Source organism: Aethalodelphis obliquidens, unplaced genomic scaffold (assembly GCF_003676395.1).
Source record: "Aethalodelphis obliquidens isolate GAN/ISIS:26980383/991018 unplaced genomic scaffold, ASM367639v1 scaffold6, whole genome shotgun sequence".
In the NCBI taxonomy this organism is placed as follows: Eukaryota; Metazoa; Chordata; class Mammalia; order Artiodactyla; family Delphinidae; genus Aethalodelphis; species Aethalodelphis obliquidens.
Window position 1 is genome coordinate 72358725 of NW_020837950.1, and position 22324 is coordinate 72381048.

The 22324-nt window shown below is 58.0% G+C and overlaps 1 protein-coding gene across 1 annotated transcript in view; it reads left to right on the top strand.

The window, feature by feature from the left end:
- SORCS2 (sortilin related VPS10 domain containing receptor 2) overlaps positions 1 to 22324 on the top strand; it is a 183848-nt gene that overhangs the window by 126594 nt on the left and 34930 nt on the right. The window contains exons 8-11 of the mRNA XM_027104054.1: positions 1273 to 1452; positions 6218 to 6364; positions 11493 to 11595; positions 18616 to 18692. Coding sequence (XP_026959855.1) covers positions 1273 to 1452; positions 6218 to 6364; positions 11493 to 11595; positions 18616 to 18692 — 507 coding nt within the window. The remainder of the gene's footprint in view (positions 1 to 1272; positions 1453 to 6217; positions 6365 to 11492; positions 11596 to 18615; positions 18693 to 22324) is intronic.

Below are 22324 nucleotides of genomic sequence, written 5' to 3' on the forward strand. Positions count from 1 at the left end.
AGAAATGCAAAAGGAAGTGTACCCCCAAACTGCACCACCTGCAGTGGGCGGGACGGAGGGTGGTAGCCAGCCCCCTCCCTCCGCCATCCATCTTCAGCTCCTGGATCTTGGCAGCTCTACTGCCAGAGGGGCAATAAAAGTCTCGGAGTGATAGAAGGCAAACAGTAGGGGCTGCAGAAGAGCTCCTTATGGCTTTGAAATGGGCCTGTTCGGATGCCTTTTCACGCGCCTCCCATGCAGTAGTTGGTGCCGGCTGGGAATGAAAAGGAAAACGAGAAACTAGGGTTAGCCCTGGGTTTCTTCTTCTTCCTTTTTATTCATTTTTTTTTTTTTTTTAATTCTGAATTGTAAAATCTGGCGCTGACACCCCGGACGGCTGCCCGGCCCACTCAGGAGCTGCCCGACCTTCTGGTCCAGGTGGACCCCAGGCTTGGGGCCTTGGCCTTGGCTGCTCAGGCCAGCCCACTTCCTGCCTACTGGCCAGGCGCCCGCCCTCGGCTCCCATAGGGCCCTGGGCAGCCCAGTGCCCTGGGGGAGGGGGCCTTGTTGGCTGTGTGCCTGGCGGGGGTCAGGGGTGACGGTGGCCTGGCCAGGGGGAGCTGTGGGCAAAGGGCAGCTCCCGTAGCAGGCCGGTGATGCAGTCCTGGGCGTGAGTCTGGAGTGAATTAATCCATCCCTCCCACCAGTGTACGTTCCCAGAGGGCAGAGGCCAGCGGGGCTCCCTGGTGTAGCCCTGGGCCTAGAACAGTGCCTGGCACACAGTAGGCTCTTAATGAATACGTGTTGAATGAATGAACGGACAGATGACGGGCTTGATCCTCGGGATGGGAGGGGGAGGGGCCCGGGAGGAGACGCCTCCGCGCCTCCCAGAGGTGATGGTCTGGGCTGCATTCTGATGGTCTGGGGGTGCGTGGAGCAAAGCTCCCCCTCCTCGCTGCAGGGGCAGATGGGAGGAGGTGTCACTGCGCCCCACCCAGTATAGAGGGTGGGAACGTCATCCCCATTTCGGAGGTGAGAAAACGGAGGCCCAGGGAGGTAAAGGGACTTGGCCAAGGTCATAGAGCTGAGAGGGCAGAGCCAGGATGAGAATCTAGGTCAGCCTGACTCCAAGAGGGGTGTGGCCAAGCCCCTCACCCCTGCCAGGCCTGAGGCCTGCCCCGCCCCCCAGGCCTGCTCACCCCTCCCCCCATTCCCCCTCCCCCCCAGGCCAGCTTCCCTCTCCCGCGTGGGCCCCCAGCCCGCCTCTGACCCCGGCTCCTCCGCCGTCCCCAGGATCTGCAGGTCATCAGCACAGACGAGAGCCAGGTGTTCGTGGCCGTGCAGGAGTGGTACCAGACCGACACCTACAACCTCTACCAGTCGGACCCGCGCGGCGTACGCTACTCGCTGGTGCTGGGGGACGTGCGCAGCTCGCGGCAGGCGGAGGAGAGCGTGGTCATCGACATCCTCGAGGTGGGACCCTCAGTGCGGGCTGTGGTGGGCCAGGTGGCACCCCTGTCCCGGCTTCCCCCCCCTCCCCCGGCTTCCCTCCCCTCCCCACCTCCACTGCTCCAACCCGGGGACCTCCCAAAATTCTGTCAAGGGGCAAATATTTTAGGCTTCGCCGGTCAAAAGGGTACTACGCAGGTACTTTTAGAACAGGAGAGAAAACTTGCTCTTTCTGATGAAATTCAAGTAACAGTAATGGAGTACCGTGTGATACAGGTCTGCTAATGAGAAGAATGGAATTTGGGGGGGATAACATTCTGCTGAGTTGGGGTTCAGGTTGTGGTCCCCATCATCGACTCTATCACCATCTGTTATCTGTTCAGGGCTCCTGCCCTGAACGCCACTGCATGAAACAGGCAGGTGACAGAAGCTGGGACCCTCCCCTGTCCATCTCCGGCCTCGCGGCCTCCCCGGCCCCAGCCCTGGTCTCCTTGTCCCTCCCCTCTGTGTATCCCATGTCCGTCTGGCTGTCTCTTGCTCCCTCTGTCTCTCGCTTGGCCCTGAAGCTCCTCTCTCTGAGGCTGGGGGTTGAGGCCTCCTCGCCTGCAGTCCTCAGACCTCCCTGTGCCCTCCCTGGGGCCCCACCCCTATCTGTGTCCCATTTAAGCCGCTTGCTCTTGTCACGTGACACCGAGGGGTGGATCAGAGGCTCCGAACTGGGGCTTCCGGCTCCCACGCCGGGCTCCCTCCCGCGAGAAAACACCCACGCACCGTCCTGTACTTGGATTCCGTGAATGTCAATCCTTCACCCACGGTGGGCCCAGCCTGGACCTGGCCTTTCACGGTCACCTCCTCTGTTCTTGTCCACACCAGAGCCAGGGAGGGGGTCCCTCAGCCGCTTTACAGGTAAGGAACCCGAGGCTCAGACAGGGCAAGCCACCTGCCCAGGTAGACCAGAAGTCAGCGAAAAACCAGAAGTGGCCCAGGTCTGTCGGTCCAAGCTCCATCCATCCTCCTGGCCAGCATTCCCTCGGTAGGTCATTCACCCTTAAATTCCTCCCTCATGCCCTGCCCTCAGGGAGCCCCCAGCCAGTGGGCTTACCTGCAGGGGCCGTGTGTTCTCGTAGTAAATGCCAGTTGCGGTCCTGCCAGGCTCTGCTGTCCCTGCGGAGCTGGGGGAGGGTGTCCCGTGGGTGGCGAGCTGAGCCTTGGGCATCAGTGCGTGTCAACCCGGGTGGGAGGCGTCCTCCTGGACAGAGCCAGGGCTGCAGCCTTCCTCCTTGAGTTGTCAACAGCTGAGCAGAACCGAGGGAGTAATGAATGTAATCATTTGTTTACAATGAGAGCCCATTTGTCAGGGTTTACTTCCCGAGCTGGACAGCCTGGGGCTCACTGCTGCTTGCTGAAAGTTACGCACAGGACAGGCGTGTAATCGACACGTAAGGAGGGCACCTCGGGCGGGAACGTCCACGGCCCACTGCGGATACCCGGTACCCCCTGTACCGCACACCAGGCTCCAGGCCCTACCCCCGGGACACAGGGAGGAGCAGACCACCTCTCACAGGGCTCCGGACTCTACAGGAAGACCAGCTCCCACCTGGTGTGTCAGCCTCTAGAAGACACCATGAGGAAGTCAGGGAGTACTTCCTGGAGGAAGGGGTGCAGACCGAATTGAGGCTGAGGAGAAGTTAGCCAGCTGAGGAGCCAGGGAACAGTGATTCACGCCAAAGACCAGGCAGTGAGAGGCCGTGGGGATGGGAGGGAGTTCACAGTGGTCAGATCCAAAGCTGGGCCCCCTCGCAAGTGACTGTGCTTCTCTGAAATCCACTTAATGGGGATCACAGGTAGTGGTTACAAGCACAACTCCGGAGCCCCACTGCTGGGGTTCAAATCCCAGTTCTGGTATGTGTTTGCTGTGTGACCTTAGGCACATTACTTAACCACTCTGTGCTTCAATGTCCCCACTGTGAAATGAGGACGACAGTAGTACCTTCCTCAGAGGGTTGCTGTGTGAATTCGAGGCCTCCGTTTCCGTTAAACACATACAGCAGCACCTGGTGCCAACTCAGTGCTCGGCAGGCTCTCGACAGTTTTCACTGCAGGTGCCTTTTCTGTGGATTCGAGATAGTGCATGGGAAGGGCCTGGCCTAGAGGTTCTACACATGCCCCAATTCCATTACTGTCATGGTTATCGTTCATCTGATGTCAGATCCAGGAAAAATGTCTTATCCCAGACGTCACAGGCAAATACTGACCCGAGAGGCCTGGGCTTTCAAGGGCCTGTGAGCTCTGACCTCTGCAGGATGAGTCCTGGTTCCAGACAAGGTGGCACCCCTTTTCTGAGGGCCTCTTTGTGTTGGAGCTTGCGTTAGGAAGGGGGTTGAGGGGGCTTCCGGTCTCGTGCCCTGACCCTGAGGAACCCTGGCCACAGCTGGGAGACGGTCACTGTAGTGGGCTGAACGGGGGCCCCCGAAAGCTACAGCCACAGCGAATCCCTGGAACCTGTGACCGTGAGTTTATATGGAAAAAGGATCTTTGCAGCTGTCATTAACTGAAGGATCTTGAGATGAGCTCATGCTGGACCCTAAACCAATGACAAGCGTCCTGGTAAGAATCAGAAAAGGAGACACAGACACACAGGAAAGAGGGCCCTGTGGAGACGGAGCAGAGAGTGGGGTGATGTGGCCACAGCCCAGGAACACCTGCAACCGCTTGAAGCTGGAAGACACGAGGAAGGATCCTCCCTGAGAGACCAGAGGGAGGGCAGCCCTGCCAACGCCTTGGTTTTGGACCTCTGACCTCCAGACTGTGAGGGGACAAATTTCTGTTGTTTTAAGCCCTCCCCGCCCCCCGCCACCAGTTTGTGACGCTTTTGTCACGGCAGCCCCCAGGAAGTGAGCACAGCCATGACGGGGGCGGTTATGTGACGTGGGCACATCCATGCCGGAAGCCAGTGCTCAGCTGATCACACCCTCCCCAGGGAAACAGAGTGTACTTCCTGGCCCTTGACATTGGCCAACAGGGCGGCCTGTTACTACCTCTTCTGGGATGGGAGGGTCCATGTTATTTGCTGCTGAGTGTTTTCACGGAGACCAGTCGGGATATAAAAGAGCGCTTTCCAAATAAAGCAAGCCATCACTGGGCAAATCAGCAACGTGTCTGCCCCTAGGACATCAGGGGAGACATCTAGACTCAGCACTGAGCAGGCCAGATGCCCGCCCCGTGGGGATGCCTCAGGTGAGCCAGAGACAGAGTGATGGCACCATGAGTGAGAGGAGGGGCTGCGGCCCTCCTGCCCCTGGGGCTGTCCCCCAGAAGGACCATCCCCTAGTCCTCGTCTGTGGAGGTGAGGGCCAGACCCCTGGTCTCCAGCCCAGAGAGAAGCATCCTAGCAGAAGACACAGGCAAAGGGGGATTGAGGTTATAGCAATCGGCAGATGGGAAGATTTTCCAGAATTCTCCATGGGGCCCACTGCAATCTCTAGGGTCCTCACATGTGGAAGGAAGGGCAGAAAAACACACAGAATCGTGGAAGAATGGCCAGGGAGATGCTGTACCGCTGGCTTTGAAGAAGCAGGAGGGGCCACAAACCAAGCACCCCAGCACCTCTAGACATGGGGAAAGACAAGGACACACGTCTCGCCCGGAGACTCCAGTTGCTTTCAGCCCGATGGGACCCGTGTTGGACTTCCGGCCTCCAGAGCTGTAGCATGATCAACGTGTGTAGTTTAAGCCCCTCTGCCTGTTACCTGTTGTAGCGGCCACAGGAGGTTCATACACAGTTCACTGAGCGTCCGAACCTCTGGGATCCGCCCTGGCCTGCTCCCCACCTGTCAGACACTTGGCATTGAGGCTTAGGAAAGCACCAACCTCCTGGAGTCTGAGAATTTAATGAGACGGTACATTAACTCCCTCGCCCGCCACGTAGAAGGCACTTAACAACTGTGTATTATGACTCTCACCCTAAGCATCCCACTTGGCCGTGGAACTTCAGGTAAATCCCACAACGCAGCCTCAGCTGCCTTGGCTTCCTGCTCCTTACAGAGCAGCAAAAGCTGCTTCGGGCACACGGGGGCTCCCAGCGGGCCTCGGTGACTGGGTCCAAGTCTTCCGAGCCCGAGGAACTTGCCGAGAAAGTTCATTTCTGTGGAACCAGGAGGTTGAACAACTGGGAATTGCTGATATCTGACCCTTTCTTGTGCGCGAACTCAGTAACTGATGATGGGATGTGTGTGGTCACTGCCCTGGGCCCCTCAAGACACCCTGAGAAAGGGGGCACAGGGAACTTCGACCCCCATCCAGGGCAGGCTGGGGCCGGCACGGACCCTGTCCTCACAGTCTGGCATCTGCGTGTGGCATCTGCGTGTGGGGCTGAGCTGAGGCAGTCCCTGGAGGAAAGCCCAGAGCGACTCCATGGGTCCAGGCCCTCTGGGTCCACTGGGAGGGAGGCGAGGGGCTAGGGCTCTGAATCACGTGCTCCGGCTAAAGACAGCGTGACCGAAATGCACAGGCACCTCAGGGACCAGGGCTCTGCTCGCCGTCCGACAGCCGGGGTCTGGACCTGGGAGGACAGCTCAGTGTTGTGAAATGCACTCGGAATTTGGGGTCAGACAGTACCTGCTCCCAGGCAAAGCTCAGGCCAGCGTCTCTGGTCCCTTTTCCCCCGCAGACCCACTTGCCTCCAGCTTCAGCTCTGGGCTGTTCTTGGGGTGAAATGAGGCCGTGCACACAGAGCTCTTAGCAAGGGGCTGGGCAGGCTTTTGCCATCCTTCTTGTACTTCTGTCCCAGGTCCGAGGGGTGAAAGGAGTCTTTCTGGCGAACCAAAAAGTCGACGGGAAGGTGGTGACGCTTATAACCTACAGCAAGGGCCGAGACTGGGATTACCTGAGGCCTCCCAGCACGGACATGAACGGGAAACCAACCAACTGCAAGCCTGTAAGTGCCCTGCTCACTGCATACACCTTCCCCGGGGTGGGCACTAGACGTTACCTCAGGACCCAGGGGTCAGAGATGCTGATGTCTGAGAAGGGCCATCTGGGAGACATGAACCACCTATTTCTCTGGGCGTGGTGGAGAGGGCCACATGGAACTCCTTGCTTTACAGAAGAGTTAACTGGGAGTCAGAGAGAGGAGTGTATCAGTCAGCTCCTGCCACAACAGTGCTGTGTAACAAGCCGCCCCAAACAGCAATCACTCTTCTCGAGATCTGTGAGAGGCTGGGCTCGTTCATGCACCTGGGGGTTGGTCGATTTAGGAAGGGATCTAGTATCCTCCTTCTGGGACCCGCCCATGCACATTGTCAGGCAACAACAGGGGTGCAAGAGAGTGAGCAGAAACATTGCAAGAACACTGCAAGCCTGCTTATGCATCTGTTAAGCCCTGTTGGCCAATGTCAAGGGCCAGAAAGTACACTCTGTGGAAGTGGGGGGGCTGGATAAGTGAGGGGGAGCCAGGACACAGCCCAAATTTCATGAGCCCTAAGCCAGTCCAGCTATTCCATGGGTGCCTTTCTACGTGAATATGAGTATAGGCTGCCCCAGTGTCTTCACTGCCTTGGGGGTGGAGAGGGCTGGAATGCCCTTTTCTTCTTATTCAGTAAACTCCTACTGACACCTGAAAACCCTGTCTAGATGTCGCCTCCACTGAGAAGGCTTCACTGGGCACACTTACTTCTATTTCCCCCTGGCTTCAACCGGAAGCCCCTCACAGTCAAGGACCCCCACCCATTGCTGTGCCTCTGTAACTGAAAGAATAACAGTGCCTATTTCACAGGGATAGTCATTCAACAAACACGTAAGGGGACCTACTATGTGCAAAGCACTGTTCTGGGTGTTGGGAATATATCAGCACACTAAACAGCAAACAATCCTGCCCTCCTGAGATCTGCCTGGATCTCTGCAGGGCCCCTGAAGATGGTAGGCACCCTGCCTGGACAGCCACTGACCACCCGCCGGGGCCGGGGTGGGGCTCTGTGCTCTCCGGGCAGAGCCTCGGCCTGGGCAGTGTCAGTCCCTCGCTCCCTGACCTCACCGACCAGGGGCCTGCGCTCGGCCGCTACGCAAGCCCCCCTCCCGCTAATCACGGGATAATAACACCTGTCGACCACCGGGGAGCATTAATCACCTGCCCCTTGTAAAAGCCCTTCTGAGAAAAAAACTGCTGTGAAAGGGCTAATTTTTGTATCATCATCGACAAAGTTAAGCCATGTTAATCTGTCAGAGCAAGTTCTCGCTAAGAATAGATTCTTGTCTCCAATTATGCAGCTCAGCGAGGAGATAACCTTTCAAGATTTATGTCCCGGCCTTGAAATAATAAAAGTAGGGGTCAGCTGGTAAGTGCGTGGCTGCAGGCAGGCACGCAGAGAGCCCGACGAGCACAGTGGACAGAGGACAAGTATCGGGACACCCAGCTGGGCACAAAAGCCAGAAATCGATGGCAGCCTTGGCTCCAAGGCCCAGCACGCTGTGTGTGCAGACCTGGCAGCCGCGGGTGGGGGGCGTGCCGGCTGGGCCAGCGTGGCCCTTCTCCTGGGTTTCTTCTCGGTGTCCACTCAGCCACGCAGCCTCCAACTGCACAGGGCAAGCTACACTTGAGGGTTTATTTCTCATCAGAAATGTGATTCCTGCTTATTGCCAAATACTTGGAAAAAGCAGAAATGTACAGAAAGGGGTATAAGTTACACCTGTAACCACGTCACCCAGAAGGCATTACACCCTGGGTACACCCCGAGAGCACCCAGAAGGTCCTCGGGCATTTTTCTGGTCCATCCTTCGGCTCACAGTCACGTTCAAAAGTCCTCTTTGGGATCCTGACACGTGTGTGATTTCTGAGTCTTCCATTTTTCTCTTAACTCTGGGTCGTGAAGGTTTTCCCGGGCCATTTGACCAGCTCTCTGGCTGGGGAGATTTCCTCCCAGTGACAGGGAATAGATGAGTGTGGATCAGACCTGTTTTAGGGTGAGAAATGGCCCTTGGAAGACGGTTTTGCATCTGTTGACATCTGGACTCAGAAGGAAAACCCATTCGTGTTGCTGCCCGTGGTAACGCGTCTCAGCTTCCGGGCTGAGCCGAGCAGTGGGGCGTCCGGCAGGGGCGGCTGGCGGTGTGGCCCTCCAGCCCTCCAGCAGTCTTTGCCACATGCCCCTTGAGAGCACCAGCCGGCCCCTGCATGTAGAGGGGCCAAGAAGGGGGAGCCTTGGGGCGGTGTGGGCCTCCCAGCTCGGTCCGCGTCACATCCACCCAAGCGCTGCAGGTACCCGGGCCACCCCACCAGGACGAGGCATTCAGCACCGACTCCCCGGACGCCAGCCTGTCCTTGAGGTCTTCCCACCCTTGGCCTGGGTGTCCTCGGGGGACCCTGCCGTGTCTGACCGTACACCCCGAGAGCAGCCTGGCACACGATGCTTCCCGTCCCGTCACGTGTGCAGGTGCCCAGCGCCCTGGGCGTCGGCCTCTCCAGCCCTGCCTGGCCTTCCAAGCCCTTTATCAGCTCAGCCCAGTGGGCTGGGCCTTGCGTCCGCTTGTCAGATACCAGCAGAGCACCCGCTACAGCTCCAGGACCGGCTGGAAGGCATCTGTGTGGCCCTCCACGGCGCCAAAGGGGACTGCAGCTCTGTCTGTGGGCCACTGCCGACCGCAGGGAACCCTGAGGAGTGTTCCGCTTCTAGCTCCAACAGGCGACCGGCAGTCAGGACAGAGCAGCAGTGGGCTGGGGAGCGGGAGGGGCAGCCAGGTTCTATGAGCCACGGCCTCGGACTTCCTCTGTTCACTGCATGCAGAGACAGGGATATTGTGTGCACAGCGCATCAGGGAATGTGGAAAAGGCTGGTTGCGGCCTGGGGAGACCAGCCCAGAAGCTTGGCTACTCCAGGCCCCGCCTGGCCCCCCGGGACCTCTGGGGCACCAGAGCGGGGCCATGCCTGGGCCGGACCTTCTCAGCCCGGAAGCGTGCCAGTGGGACACAGGAGGGCAGGCCACGTCCCTGCCGAGGGTCCTGTTCCTCCTGCCGTAGAGCTTCCTTCTGCAGGTAGAGACTGGCCCTGCTCAGAGAGGTCATGGGCACCCCTCCCCCTGGACATGCCCTCGCCATTAGTGCCTGGTGGTTGGATGGGCGAGGGGGCCGAAGGGTGTCACCACAGGTATTAGGTCACCAACCTGCTTGTCAGCTGTAAGAGACCAAGAGAAATCCAGAAGGGGGGACAGCTTTACCTTCCACAGTGGGTCGTTTGTCCTGTTCAGTCCAGGTGTTCCTGGATGGGGACTCTCTTCCGCGGTGATTCCGTGACCGGGCTCCCCCCGCCACGGGGCCCTGCCATCTTCAGCCTGGGGCTCCCGGCTGCCCCGGGGAGGGTCTCTAGCCCAACCAAGTCTGCTTCAGAAGGGGGCCTCTTTCAGCTCATTTGCCCCCTCTTATTTTGTTTGTTTTTAGTAGCTTGACTGAGGTACCATTCACATCCCATACGATTCACCCATTTAGGTGTGCAATTCAGTGGTTTCTAGTATCTTTGCGAGCTGTGCAACCAGCACCGTAGTCCATTTTAGACCATTTTCATCCCCTCAGAAGGAAACCCTGTACCCTCTAGTCACCACCCCCCATCTCCCATCCCACCCCCTGCCCTGAGCAACCACTAATCCACTTTCTGCCTCTATAGATTTCCCTGCACTAGACATTTCCTGTCAGTGGAACCGTACAGCATGTGATGCAACAAATACATTTTTTAAAACTCTGGTGCAGACAAATAGAGCCCATCGCCCACTGGATCGGGCCCTGGTGGCGTCTGACCCGGATCCACATCCAACGTACTGATCGGTTCCATTTTTAACTTCAGATAATCTGTGTAAAACATACTCAGTTCACGGACCAGAAGCAAGTGTGAAAGAAACATAAACTGTAGAGAAAAAACATCTCTCGGATGGATTTCAGTAGACAGTAGAATATAGCAGTGACAGTGGAGCTCTGCAATGACCCGGGAGGTGTGGGCGACAGGCAGCCCCGGCTAATGGCTGGCAGGTCACTGCCCGGTGCCGTGTCCGGTGGCCTGGAGGGAGCTGTGCGGAGACCTTGGGCCTTGTCCCGTGCCCTTGTGGTCTGTTGTGGATGTGACAGAGGGATTGTGGCCTTGAGTCACCGAGGCCAGGGGAGAGGAGACTCGGGAAGGTCAGTCCAGAGGACACATCATTCTCAGCTCGTCTGTTCCCCCAGGATCCCCCAGCCCCAGCCAGGGGAGCTGGCTGTGGCCTCTGCCATCTCGACAGAGGGTGGGGCTGCAGGCAGCTGGGGTGGAGACAGATGAGGGGTGTGGCGGCACCGGGCAGGAAACAGCTGGTGCTTCCTCGTTCTGGGGGCTGCTGGCCCAGTTTGCCTGGAAGTACCAGACCGGCCACGGGGCTCAGAGCACGGACTTTGGAACCAGACAGCCTCAGCTGTGGTCCCAGCCCCACCACTGCCCTGGCAAGTTGTTGGTAAAGTACGGGTGCCGGCCCAGAGGCAGCGGAACAGCAACGTGAGTTGCCGTTGGATGTCTTATTACAACCAGTGTCTCTGCCCCTCCAGCCAGGGCACCAGCCGGGGCTGCGTCAGGGTTGCACTGATGCTCGTGAGTAAACTGGGCTCTAGCGTGCCTACCTTACCCCCTGACTCTCCCATAGGGCGCAGGGCTTACGGGGTGTCCCGCAGCTGTCGCCCGATGCCCAGGCTACCGTGGTCACCTAAGAGGCCCCCAGTAAATGTTCTGGGCGGATGAATGAATGAATGAATGAACGTGGGCATGGACCGTGCAGTCTCCCTCCCGGAGTCCCGTTCTGCAGCCCAGCTCCTCACTCAGGAGCCACGTTGGGGAGCCCACCCTCCAGCACCCAGGCTGGGAGAACCCTCCACTGGAGAAGCCCACCTGGCCGCCAGCCTCCAAGCCTCCTTCTGCCCTCCCCCGACCCCTCTGAAGCACTCCTGACCCTACCTTCACGGCCAAAAAGCCACAGGGGTGGATTCAGCCTCGGCCTTACCTTTTCTCAGGTCACTTCTCCCTCCCAAGTGCTGACCGTGGCTCCCTCTCTCCCCTCCGCAGCCGGACTGCCACCTGCACCTGCATCTGCGCTGGGCCGACAACCCCTACGTGTCAGGCACTGTGCACACCAAGGACACCGCCCCCGGCCTCATCATGGGCGCAGGTAAGAGGTTGCCATTACTGTCAGGAGCCATCACTGCCTGCAGGACGCTCCAGTTTCAAGGGTAGAACTTGATGGTCACGGGCCTGGGGCCATGGTGTATCCACTGGGGGCAGTGCCACAGTACCTCCAGGAAGCCAGCTCACCTGGCACATCACCCTGAGGGGTGATTGCATAGCCCAGAGTGGGCACCTGTTATGCGTTGACTAATGAAAGGTGGATGGATGATGGATGGAAGGATGGATGGATGGATGGAAGGAAGGATGGTTGGATGGAAGGATGGATGGATGGATGGATGGAAGGAAGGATGGATGGATGGAAGGATGGATGGATGGAAGGATGGAAGGATGGAAGGATGGATGGATAGATGGAAGGATGGATGGATGGATGGATGGAAGGATGGTTGGATGGAAGGATGGATGGATGGAAGGAAGGATGGATGGATGGAAGGAAGGATGGATGGATGGATGGAAGGATGGATGGATGGATGGATGGATGGATGGGTAGATGGATGGGTGGGAGGATGGGTGAAAGGAAAATTGGATAGTTGAAAGAATGGATAGTCAGATGGCCCAATGGAAGAATGGATAACAAAATGGCTAATGAATACATAGAAGGATGGATGGGTGGGTGGATGGATAGATGGACAGGAGGACAATTTGCATCATGGTTGACTTTTATTGGTCCCTAAAGAAGGTTCTAGTTTAGTGGGGGAGAGAGAGACACATATACAACTAACATAAGGGGGAAAAAAAGAAGTATACATTGTGATTGTGTCTGTCTACTCCATTAAACTAGAACCTTCTTCAGGTATCACTAAATGTATGCTGATCTAAGAAAACTCTAAAATAAGGTTTATGTGAGTTAGAAGAATCATTCCAAATAAAATCACATGTTTTACAAGTCCATTGCCAGGTAGCGGCTGGCGTCTGGTTTTCCTTTTACCCATCAGCGTGGGGATAGCCTCACCAGCTCTCAGCAGCTAAGGCCGGGGAAGTGTCCCTGATGCCATGGAGACAAAGGCGGGGAGGACAGGACTGTGTGCATCGTGTCCACAGTTGCTATGGTGGCCCTTTCTCCCCGGCCAGGCCCTGAACTCTTCTAATCACCATGACAACCCTGAGAGGTCAGTACCCCTACTTTATGGAGCCCAAGGAGAGGGAAGACTTTCCCACAACTTGCAAGGTGCCAACAGGAAGCTTGAGACCCACCCCAGGCTCCTCAGGGAAGGGCAGCCCCAGCCCCAGGAGGGGCTGCTGTGCCCCTTGAACCTGCAGTAGGCAAGGCTCTGGGGCGGGCCCATCAGGCCCGCCACTCATCTGGGCTGTGGAACGGCCAGGCTGAGGCTCTGCACAGCCAGGGTGCAGGTGGGGCGAGTGGCAGTCGGAGAGACAGTGTCTCTGCCCATCACACGGGGGGACCACCAAGGCCTGGGCCGGGGCTCACAGCTTCCTGAATCAGGGGCTCCCTCCCTCTGTCTACTCCAGCACCATCTGCGACCCGGAGGATTTGCACCCCAGACCCTGAGCTGGATGACGCATCCACCCCTTCAGCAGACGTATCCCAGCACTGAGGCCCGGGCCTGGCTGTGTGTGAGAGAGTGAATGAATGAATGAGTGAATGAGTGAATGAATAAATGAGTGGCCATGCTGAGATGGCAGGAATGGCCTTCCAGGCAGAGGCGGGAACGTGTTTTTCAGAACGACCGAATCAGAGCCCATGAAGGGGTTGGGAGGTGAGATCCCCTGTCTGCTCTGTGGGTCTCTGATGGCGGGAGACCTTGGCTATCCGAGGGGCGTCTCCCGTTATCCTGGAGAGGTGGCTTTCCAGTAGGGGAGCGAGCGACACAACCAGACAGAGAAGACTGCAAGTAAAGCCTTTCATCTTCTGAGTGTCCTTCTGTTCATCTGCGGCCCCGGGGGTCTTCGTCAATGACTGCGATTGGGGCGGGGTCTGCCCGCTTCAATGACGGACATGTGTCAATCAATGAAAAATCACACATCAGCCTCGATTTCAGTGCAGCTCTTGGGGCTCCAGGTCCCATGCAGGGACGGGCTGGGTCGCCCATGTCGGGCACCCCCTGTCTTGTGGACTCTGTTCCCTGGACCTGAAGGCGATGGTGTGTTTTTTTTTTAACATCTTTATTGGAGTATAATTGCTTTACAGTGGTGTGTTAGTTTCTGCTGTATCACAGAGTGAATCAGCTATACATATACATATATCCCCATATCCCCTCCCTCTTGCGTCTCCCTCCCACTCTCCCTATCCTACCTGGCATGGACATATATACACTACCAAATATAAAATAGATAGCTGGTGGGAAGCGGCCGCATAGCACAGGGAGATGAGCTCAAGGGTGTATTTAAAATGCATGTTCGTGATGGGTTGAAACCCCAAATTCTTGACCAAAGTACAAAAGGCGGAATTTCAAATGTTTCCACCGCTCAACGGCCTTGAAAGCTCTGGACGACCATTCCAGCCCCCCAGGGATGCTGTGAGGATCTGCAGGAGGTTCACTTCATTGTATGCCAGTCACACGGAGAGCGGGGAGCAGAGGGGGTGACCTGGCAGCCTCCCTCCCTCTCACTGTCCCCCCAAGGGCAGGATGCTACATTTATATTTCATTCTGCTGCTTTTTCATCCCGCCCTGGCTCTCCTGAGACGGATCCATCCGTGCAATGTGGGCCAATTGAGGTGTAAACGTTTTACATCCTCCGCTCCAGCCCTGAGCGTCTGCTGGGAACAGAGGGGAAGGTGGAATGAGCTGGGCTCCCTCGGGCACCACTGCAGCCGCCGAGCGGGGACCAGTTTCCCACTGGCGGTCCCCACAGCGGGCCGGACGACGTGGCAGGAGCAGTGGGGCCACGTGACGGCCTGTGCCTGGCTCAGCTTCCCGAGGCAGCCATGGGCGATGGCGCCTGTTTCCAGGGAGTCTCTCTCCTGATCTCCCCGCCATCCATCCCTCATTCCGCCCTGAGGCAGGCAGGTGGGAGTTACGAGCCCCAGGTTCTGCCACCTCCAGCTGCTGGGACTTGGGCATTTACTGGACCCTCTGAGCCTCAGCTTCCTCACCTGCAAAACAGAGGATGAAACTCCATCGTAAGGCTGATCTGGGGATCAGGTAGAAAGCATCAACATCAGGTGTGTTCTACAGGTGGCCCTGTCATTTGAACAGTGTCTGGACACCACTGCCCTTCTACTGGGGACCTGCCCTCCGGTTCAGTGGACAGAGGCCAGACCCACAGATGGAGGTGGAAAATGGAGGCATGAATCCAATGAGAAAGGGAAAAGGATGGTTCAAGAAGCAAAGACCAGGGCTTCCCTGGTGGCGCAGTGGTTGGGAGTCCGCCTGCCGATGCACGGGACGTGGGTTCGTGCCCCGGTCCGGGAAGATCCCACATGCCGCGGAGTGGCTAGGCCCGTGAGCCATGGCCACTGAGCCTGCGCGTCCGGAGCCTGTGCTCCTCAACGGGAGAGACCACAACAGTGAGAGGCCCGCGAACCGCAAAAAAAAAAAAAGACCGGAACTCGAGCTTCTAACCGCCAGGGTCTAGAAACAGCCATAGTGAACCCAGAAATAAACCCAGCGGCCGAGAGTGCCAGCTGGAATGTTCTTCCTGACTGGGCGTGTCAAAGGAATGCGTCCTGCAGAGGTAGCAAATCACAGACGGATGGCCGAGACAGGGGGCGCCGGGCCCAATTCTGACCTGGGCCTTTCCAAGCTCTTGCCCTGGGGCTCTACACCTCCCTGAGCCTCAGTTTCTTCATCTGTGAAGTGAGGGTAATAATCTCGGATTTGGGGGCACTGAAAGGTCTGATGCAGGTGGAATGCCCTCCCTGCCCCACTGCCCTGCGCCCGTCCTGGGCCACCACGCAGCACACGCTGCTTCCAGCTCCTTGTCTGGACGTGAACCCTCAGGACCACATGGAGCACAGGCTGCAAACGCTTCCCGGACCCCGGCTCTGACAGTCACATGACTGAAAAAACCTTGAGGGGCCGGGAGGGGATGCTCGGAGCACCCCCGCCCGCTCTGTGCCAGGAAGACCCCCGGGGCTCCCGGGAGGAGCCCAGCCTGCCGGCCCTCCTGCAGAGTCCCTTCCTTTGTGACTCAGCCAGTCGGGGACCCGTCAATCCCATCAATCAACCTCATCGATCCCAGATGAGAGGCCGAGGGCTGGGAGGAGGTCAGGAGCCGACCCGAGGCCCATCAGCCAGGCGGGGTCACCCGGGGCCTAGAAGCCGGGGACTTGGCAGCACCCGGAGGACCAGAGGGGCGGTCCCCTTACTCCTGCTCCAGCTGCCGCAGGGCTTGCTCCGCCACGTTGGGGGCCACGGTGAGGAGTCCTGGGGTGGGTCTTGTGCGGTCGCTTTGCTCTGTTCTGGCCCTGAGGCCTGAGCCACTCCGCAACCTGAAGACCGAGGAAGCAGGGAGAGGAAATGCAGTAAGTGAGCGCTTACTGTATACCAGGCCCTGAGAGCACAGAAGCGGGGTGGAGGGGTCGGGGTGTTGGGGGAGGAGGCCCAAGGAGACCCCAGAACAGCCCGGAGGGGACGTAGAGGGAGGCCTTTCTTAGTTGCATCCCCAGGCCTCAGTTTCCCCTCCGTAAAGTGAGGGCACCAGCTCCCGTGTTCCTGCAGAGCCTCCCACTCTGGTGGCCTGTGGATGCGTTCTGTGAATTTCCCCTTAATTTCCCCCGGTGGCTGTTAGGTGACCGGCAGCCTGACAGCCTTGGTAGACGGAACAAGGAAAACAGATTGCGTCACTCAAAAGACAGACATCGCACCCCTGAAATCATGGACTATAAATTTGCCTGGGAAGTAGAGCTGACGCCATATCCTTTGCCGCACGGCTTCTGTATTTGACGCGCGGGTCCTGGCGTCCCTGCTGGCATCTGGAAGGATGGGGAGATAAAGGGCTCGCCTTCCTTCCTCTGCCCACGCCCAGCTGTTGCGTTCATTCACTCATCTCCCTCTTTTCATTCAGCAGCCCTTCCTCAGCACCTTTAGGTGGCCAGGCGGGTAGAAGGGAACCCAGCTCAGTACCTGGCCCTCTGCCCCACCTCCCCTGACTGACCTCCCCTCCCACCTCCGCGCCGTCGCCAAGGCCGGTCCCTCTGCCTGGCACACCTGCCCCTTTCCCTTGGCCGGTGGCGTTTGTCTTTTGAGGCACAGAGCAGAGGCCACTTCCTGCGGGAATCTCTCCTTGGTTCCCCTCCTGCACGGGTCCGTTAGCTTTCCCTTCTCTGCTTTCACAGTTCCCTGGGCTCGCAGCCATCCCGGCTCTGTGCACAGATGCAGGGCATCCTTCTTCCCCGGCTAGGTTGAGAGCTCCCTGGGAGCAGGTACATGGTTACTCAGCTTGGATCCCTCACAGCTCAGCACGAGGCTGGGCAGAGAGCAGCCACTCAGCAAATGCTGATGAATGTGCAGCAGTGGGTGAGTGGGTGGAACTGATGAAAAAGAGATAGATGTGTGGATGGAGGGGTGGCGGATGGAGCGATGGATGGACGATAAATTAATGAAGGATGGATGGAGGGATGGTAGATGGATGGATGGATGGACGATAAATTAATGAAGGGTGGATGGAGGGATGGCGGATGGACCGATGGATGGATGATAAATTAATGAAGGATGGATGGAGGGATGGCGGATGGACCGATGGATGGACGATAAATTAATGAAGGGTGGATGGAGGGATGGCGGATGGACCGATGGATGGATGATAAATTAATGAAGGATGGATGGAGGGATGGATGGATGGATGGATGGAAGATTTGGGGGTTGGTTGGACCTCAAAAAAAGGGCAGGTACGCAATCCCTCTGCCACTCTCCTTGGACTCACTTTGCCTCATCTATCTGAGGATAATCCGTCTCCTCTGGGATTTTCCAGTGACGTCTAAACCTGGCTCTGGAAGAGAGGCTCCTGACGGCACCACATGAATAAGTCTCCAAAGTGCAAGTGGTGCACACGTTGCCCAGGTCAGGGGCTCCAGGAGAGAGTCCAGAATGGCTTCAGTGTTCTCATAACAGGTCCCCTTCATCCCGGAAGCTCAGGCCCCTGGTCCCTGCCACCATCGTGTGGTCACAGCGGAAGCCTGCCCAGTCTGACCCATCAGAAAATCCCATTGTCCAAGACCCTTCCCAGGAGGCCGTTTAGGGGCATCCAGCCCAGCTCAGAGACCACCGAGACTGCCCTGCAGCTGCGTCTTCTAGGTGGCCATCTGCAGGGGTCCACTTAGGCTCAGCTTCCTATCTGTGAGCTGGAATCACCTTGGATGCTAGGTGGGGATTCTTCCCCCTCTGGCAGCAGCCCCAGGATTAAGTGCCAACCCCTCAGAGTGGCCTTCAAGGCTGGTGACCCACCTGCCAGGCTGGTATGGGTGAGCCAGGACCCAGGAGGATCCTCCTGGCTGCCCAGCTGGCTGGGTGCCCACCTCACCATCCTCCCAAACCTCCCCTCAACAGATATTTAATGAGCCCCTACTTTGTGCTTATGCTGCCTCCCACCTGGACTGCCCCAGACTGCCCTGGACCTGCCTCTGGCCTCCCCCGCACCCGGCCGCCAGGGGGCCTCCAGACGCAGGCCCAGCCATGTCTTGCCGCAGTTCCCGTCAGGGGCTGCCGTGTCCCCACACTGCCCATCTGGCCAGCATCCTTTCTAGCCTGCCCCCGACCCCCACTCCGTGCTTTTTCTTCCTGAATCACACTCGTCACCGTGGGTCCCCCTGAAGCCCCCAAGCTCTGCCTGCACCTGGGCTCAGCTGGAGCTGCCTGAGGCTGGCTTTCTCTGGGCAAAGTTAATCTTTTGTTGCTCAGGCTAGGACCCGTAGTGGTGACAGCAGGCCCGTCATTATACAAGGAGGGCAGAGAGGGGCATCCGCCGGTAGCTTTGGTGCTGGGAGGTGTAGACCCAGAGCACATAAGGCACCAACCTTGTGTGGGGACCTGGCTGCACTCAGACCTTGGTAAGGGGGAGAGTGGCCGGTCCTAAGAGCAACCCTGCCACTTTGCTTCCGGACCAGGTAACCTGGGCTCCCAGCTTGTGGAATATAAAGAAGAAATGTACATCACCTCAGACTGTGGGCACACCTGGAGGCAGGTAAGGTGGCAGGGAGGGGCCCGGAGCCCACCATGCTCACTCCGCCGAGGCTCCTGGGAGAGTCTGTTCTCTCGTCCCCTCCCTCCCAGAGGAGTTCTGAGGAACGCTTCTTCATCTTCCCCGGCCTGAGGGGCTGCACACGGCTCCCTTTAGCTGCTGTTACATCACCATCTGTGAAAAGAGAGCCCAGGCCAGGCTGCCCACACCGCTGCTGTTCTTTCAGCAGCCACTGCTGGAGAATTCCAGACCTGACGCATCTTCCCACGGTCAGACAGGTTACCGTGAACATCGAGGCGATGGGGATCAGTGCCAGGGACGGGCTGGGGGTGCTTTCCGGCAGGAAGCCCCACGGGGACTCAGAAGGTTGGCTGAGCCCAAAGGCCAGGAAGTGGGGGCCCCGAGGACACCCCCTGGGTTCCTGGCAGGGGCAGCTGCTGAGTGGATGGCACAGACCTGGGAGAGAAAGTGGGGAGGAGCAGGTTTTGGGGGGCCACGGCGAGTCTGGGTTGGGCCTCCTGGGACACATCCATGAGATGATGATTTGACGCTCAGTGTAGCCCGAGAAAAGGGAAAGCAGGAAAGGGAGAAGAAACAGGAGAAAGCAGTTATGCAGGGAACGGCCCCCAGCACTGGGGGTCGCACTGTGAGGACCCCTCCCTGCTGCGCCCACATGCGGCTCAAATTCTCAGACTGGAGGGCGGGATGCTGCCGGCCAGTGGGCGTCACGCAGAGCAGGGCGGGTGGGGAGCAAAGGCTGACGGTCCAGCGCCCTGTGCAGTCAGGCAGCCCAGGAGCCGAACCCACGCGCTCCGCCCCAGGAGAGGCCGCGTCGCCCTCTACCCTTGCTATTTCTTTCCAGCAAAAAAAAAGGCCTCATCTGGTCTGCCAGCTTCAGTGACAGTTTCTACTTTAACTGCTTAAGAAAATGCACTAAATTTTTGTGTGCATCTCCTCTTTCAGTGGATGGAAGAAGCTCTGTTTTCAGGTCAATTTTTTGCACCCCTGAGTATCCCACTTAGAGCCCCCTGCCCAGGTACCACACTGGACAACTATGTTAACCCCCAAAGTGTGAAGCTCACCTGTACCCTGGGTTTAAAGCCCTGGCGTTTTTTAATAATATGCAAGGAACAAGGAATTTTGAAAAGGGCAAAAGAGATCTATTGTGTTATCATAGTCCTATTTCACTAAAACTAGTGAAACATGTCTAAACTTTCTTAAAGGTCACCACCTGTCCACTGATTAGAGAAACCGCCCCCTGCTCCCGGCTTGTTAGACTTTACAGACCAGGTGAAACAGAAGAGAAAGGTATTCACGGTGGCCACTTTTGTCAAGCAATTTGCTTAGGCTTCAAACTTGGGAACTTGTCAGAATTAAATGGGAGAATGTCTGTTCAAGACTGAGCTGAGGTACCCATTTCTTCCCCAGTGATGGGGGAGAGGTGGGGGAATGGGGGGGCTCGGGTGCTTGGCAGGGGAGAGGGGGGTGCCCGTGTGTGCGCGTGCGTGTCAGGGGGAGGGCGATTACTGGTGGGGGGCAGTAGGCAGAGGCCAGGGTGGGACAAAGGCACGAAGGCCAGACGACCAGGTGAGCTCAGGCCGGTTTGTCAAGGATGCGATGAGCTGTCTCTACAGGAAAACTCTTAGAATGTGAATTACAAATAACACTGTGCGTGATGCCTAAGGGACGTATCATTTTATTTTATTTTATTTATTTTTTGGGGGGAGGATGTATCATTTTAAAAACATGACTTCCCTGGAATGATCAAAACATAGAACACATTTAAGGAGCCCCCTCAGAACTCAGGGTGTGGGAGAGAAAGGATTGGGGGACCCCTGCCTAGGCGATGGTCAAGGCACAGAAAACCATAGCAAAGGATGTGCAAAGACCCTGTGGTCCAGTGGTGGGTGTTGGAGCCCCCTTGTTCCTGAGTCCCAAGCTAACGAGAGTGGAGTTGCCCATGGGGGTCCCCTGGGATGGCTGGGAGGCACCCCATCTCCTCAGTGGATGGACAGGACAAACGCCCCCCTGCCTGTCCTTGCGGGAGGAGGGTGCAAAGCATGTGGGGTCTGAGCACAAGTGAGGGTTGTGCCCACGTTCGGGGCCGTGCCCCGGAGCTAAATCCTGCTTGGGAGCAATCCCAGGACCCACTTCCGGCTTACCGTTCATTTGTACCACCCCTGCAGATCTCCCCAGGAAGGGAAGCGGGTTAGGCCCCCGGTGGAGTGGGGAGGAGGGCTCCCACCGGGCGGGTGGGCAGAGGCCTCTGCACGTTCAAAGGCAGAGACGGATGTGCTTGCGGCATGCCATGTGCCTCTAGGACCACGTCGCGGGACCCGGCGTGGTTTCCGCCACCCTGCCCGGCAGCCCGGAGGTCCCAGGAGGGATTCTAACTTCTCCTTGAATAATCCCCGGGACAGAGAGCTCACTGTTTCCTGGAGGAGAAGACTGTCTCCTTGCTTCACCTCCCCCGCCCCCCTCAGCGTCCCTCCCCCAGGAAGCTTCTAAAAGGGGAATCTGTTCCCCTCACTCCCCAAGTAAACCTCGGTGTCCCCCACCATCTACGGGAGGGTAGACCATCGGCTGACCCACGCCAGCCCACCCACGGGCCGCTCCATCTGCCCGCAGTTCTAGCCCCAGCAAACAGCTCGTGCCCCCCTCCACTTGGCCACACTGCTGTCTGTAACCTCTTCTGCACACACTGTTTCCCCGCCCGTAATGCCCTTGCCCCGCCCAATGCGCTGTGACACCCCCGCCCCCACCCCCGGGGTGCCCACCGGCTCAGGTCTCGAGTTGAACTGGAGCACATCATTCACCCCCAGAACACGGGCTGGGAGCCCTGTACTGTGGCAGAACCTGGGCTGGGCAGAGAGGGTGGGTTCGATGGGCTGCTTGTTGGTATCCGAGTGGGCGAGTCACTGGGTGGAGGTGGTCTGTCTCCTTGCGGGGGGGCGGGCGGGGGGCGGGTGTTTCCCTGGGCTATGAATTTCTGGGGCGTTAAGCTTTCATTTCTACCTCTGGATCCCAGGACCCAGACAGAGGACGTGAAACACTGGGTGTGTCTGACGGGTGGAGAGACGGGGAGGGGAATTGTGCAAAGTTCTTCCCCACGGTACCTAAATCCACACGACGTCACCCCCTCATCCAGGAGGTGCCATCTGAGTTAACGTAGCCACAGGCAGCACACTTATCCAGAGTGCCACCCAGAGCACCTGCCAGAGCTTAGGACACCCAGGCCCGGGGACTCCTCTGACCCCGGCAGGCGCGGCCATGGAATCTGTGGGGAGGGAGATGCAGGGGTGGATCCGGGAGGGCCCAAGCTAGTGCTCTGGGCCCTCACCCCACCCTGCGACCTCGTCACTCTCAGGACACAGATCCTCCTCCGGCTGAAAATGATCTGCTCATGGCGACAGCAGCTCCTGGTGGATGCGGCCCGCGGTCCATCAGAGACCTGGGGTCTCTACCCTAGCGCTGCCAGTTGCTAGCTATGTGGCTGCAGGCAAGTCGCTGTGTGTCTCTGAGCCTCTGGTCTCTCTTTGGAAAATGGGGAGGTGACCTCTGAGCGTGGTTGCTATTAAACAAGGCTCTGTACGCACAGCAGAGGCCCCCGTGCCAGTCACCCAGTTCTCCCCTCC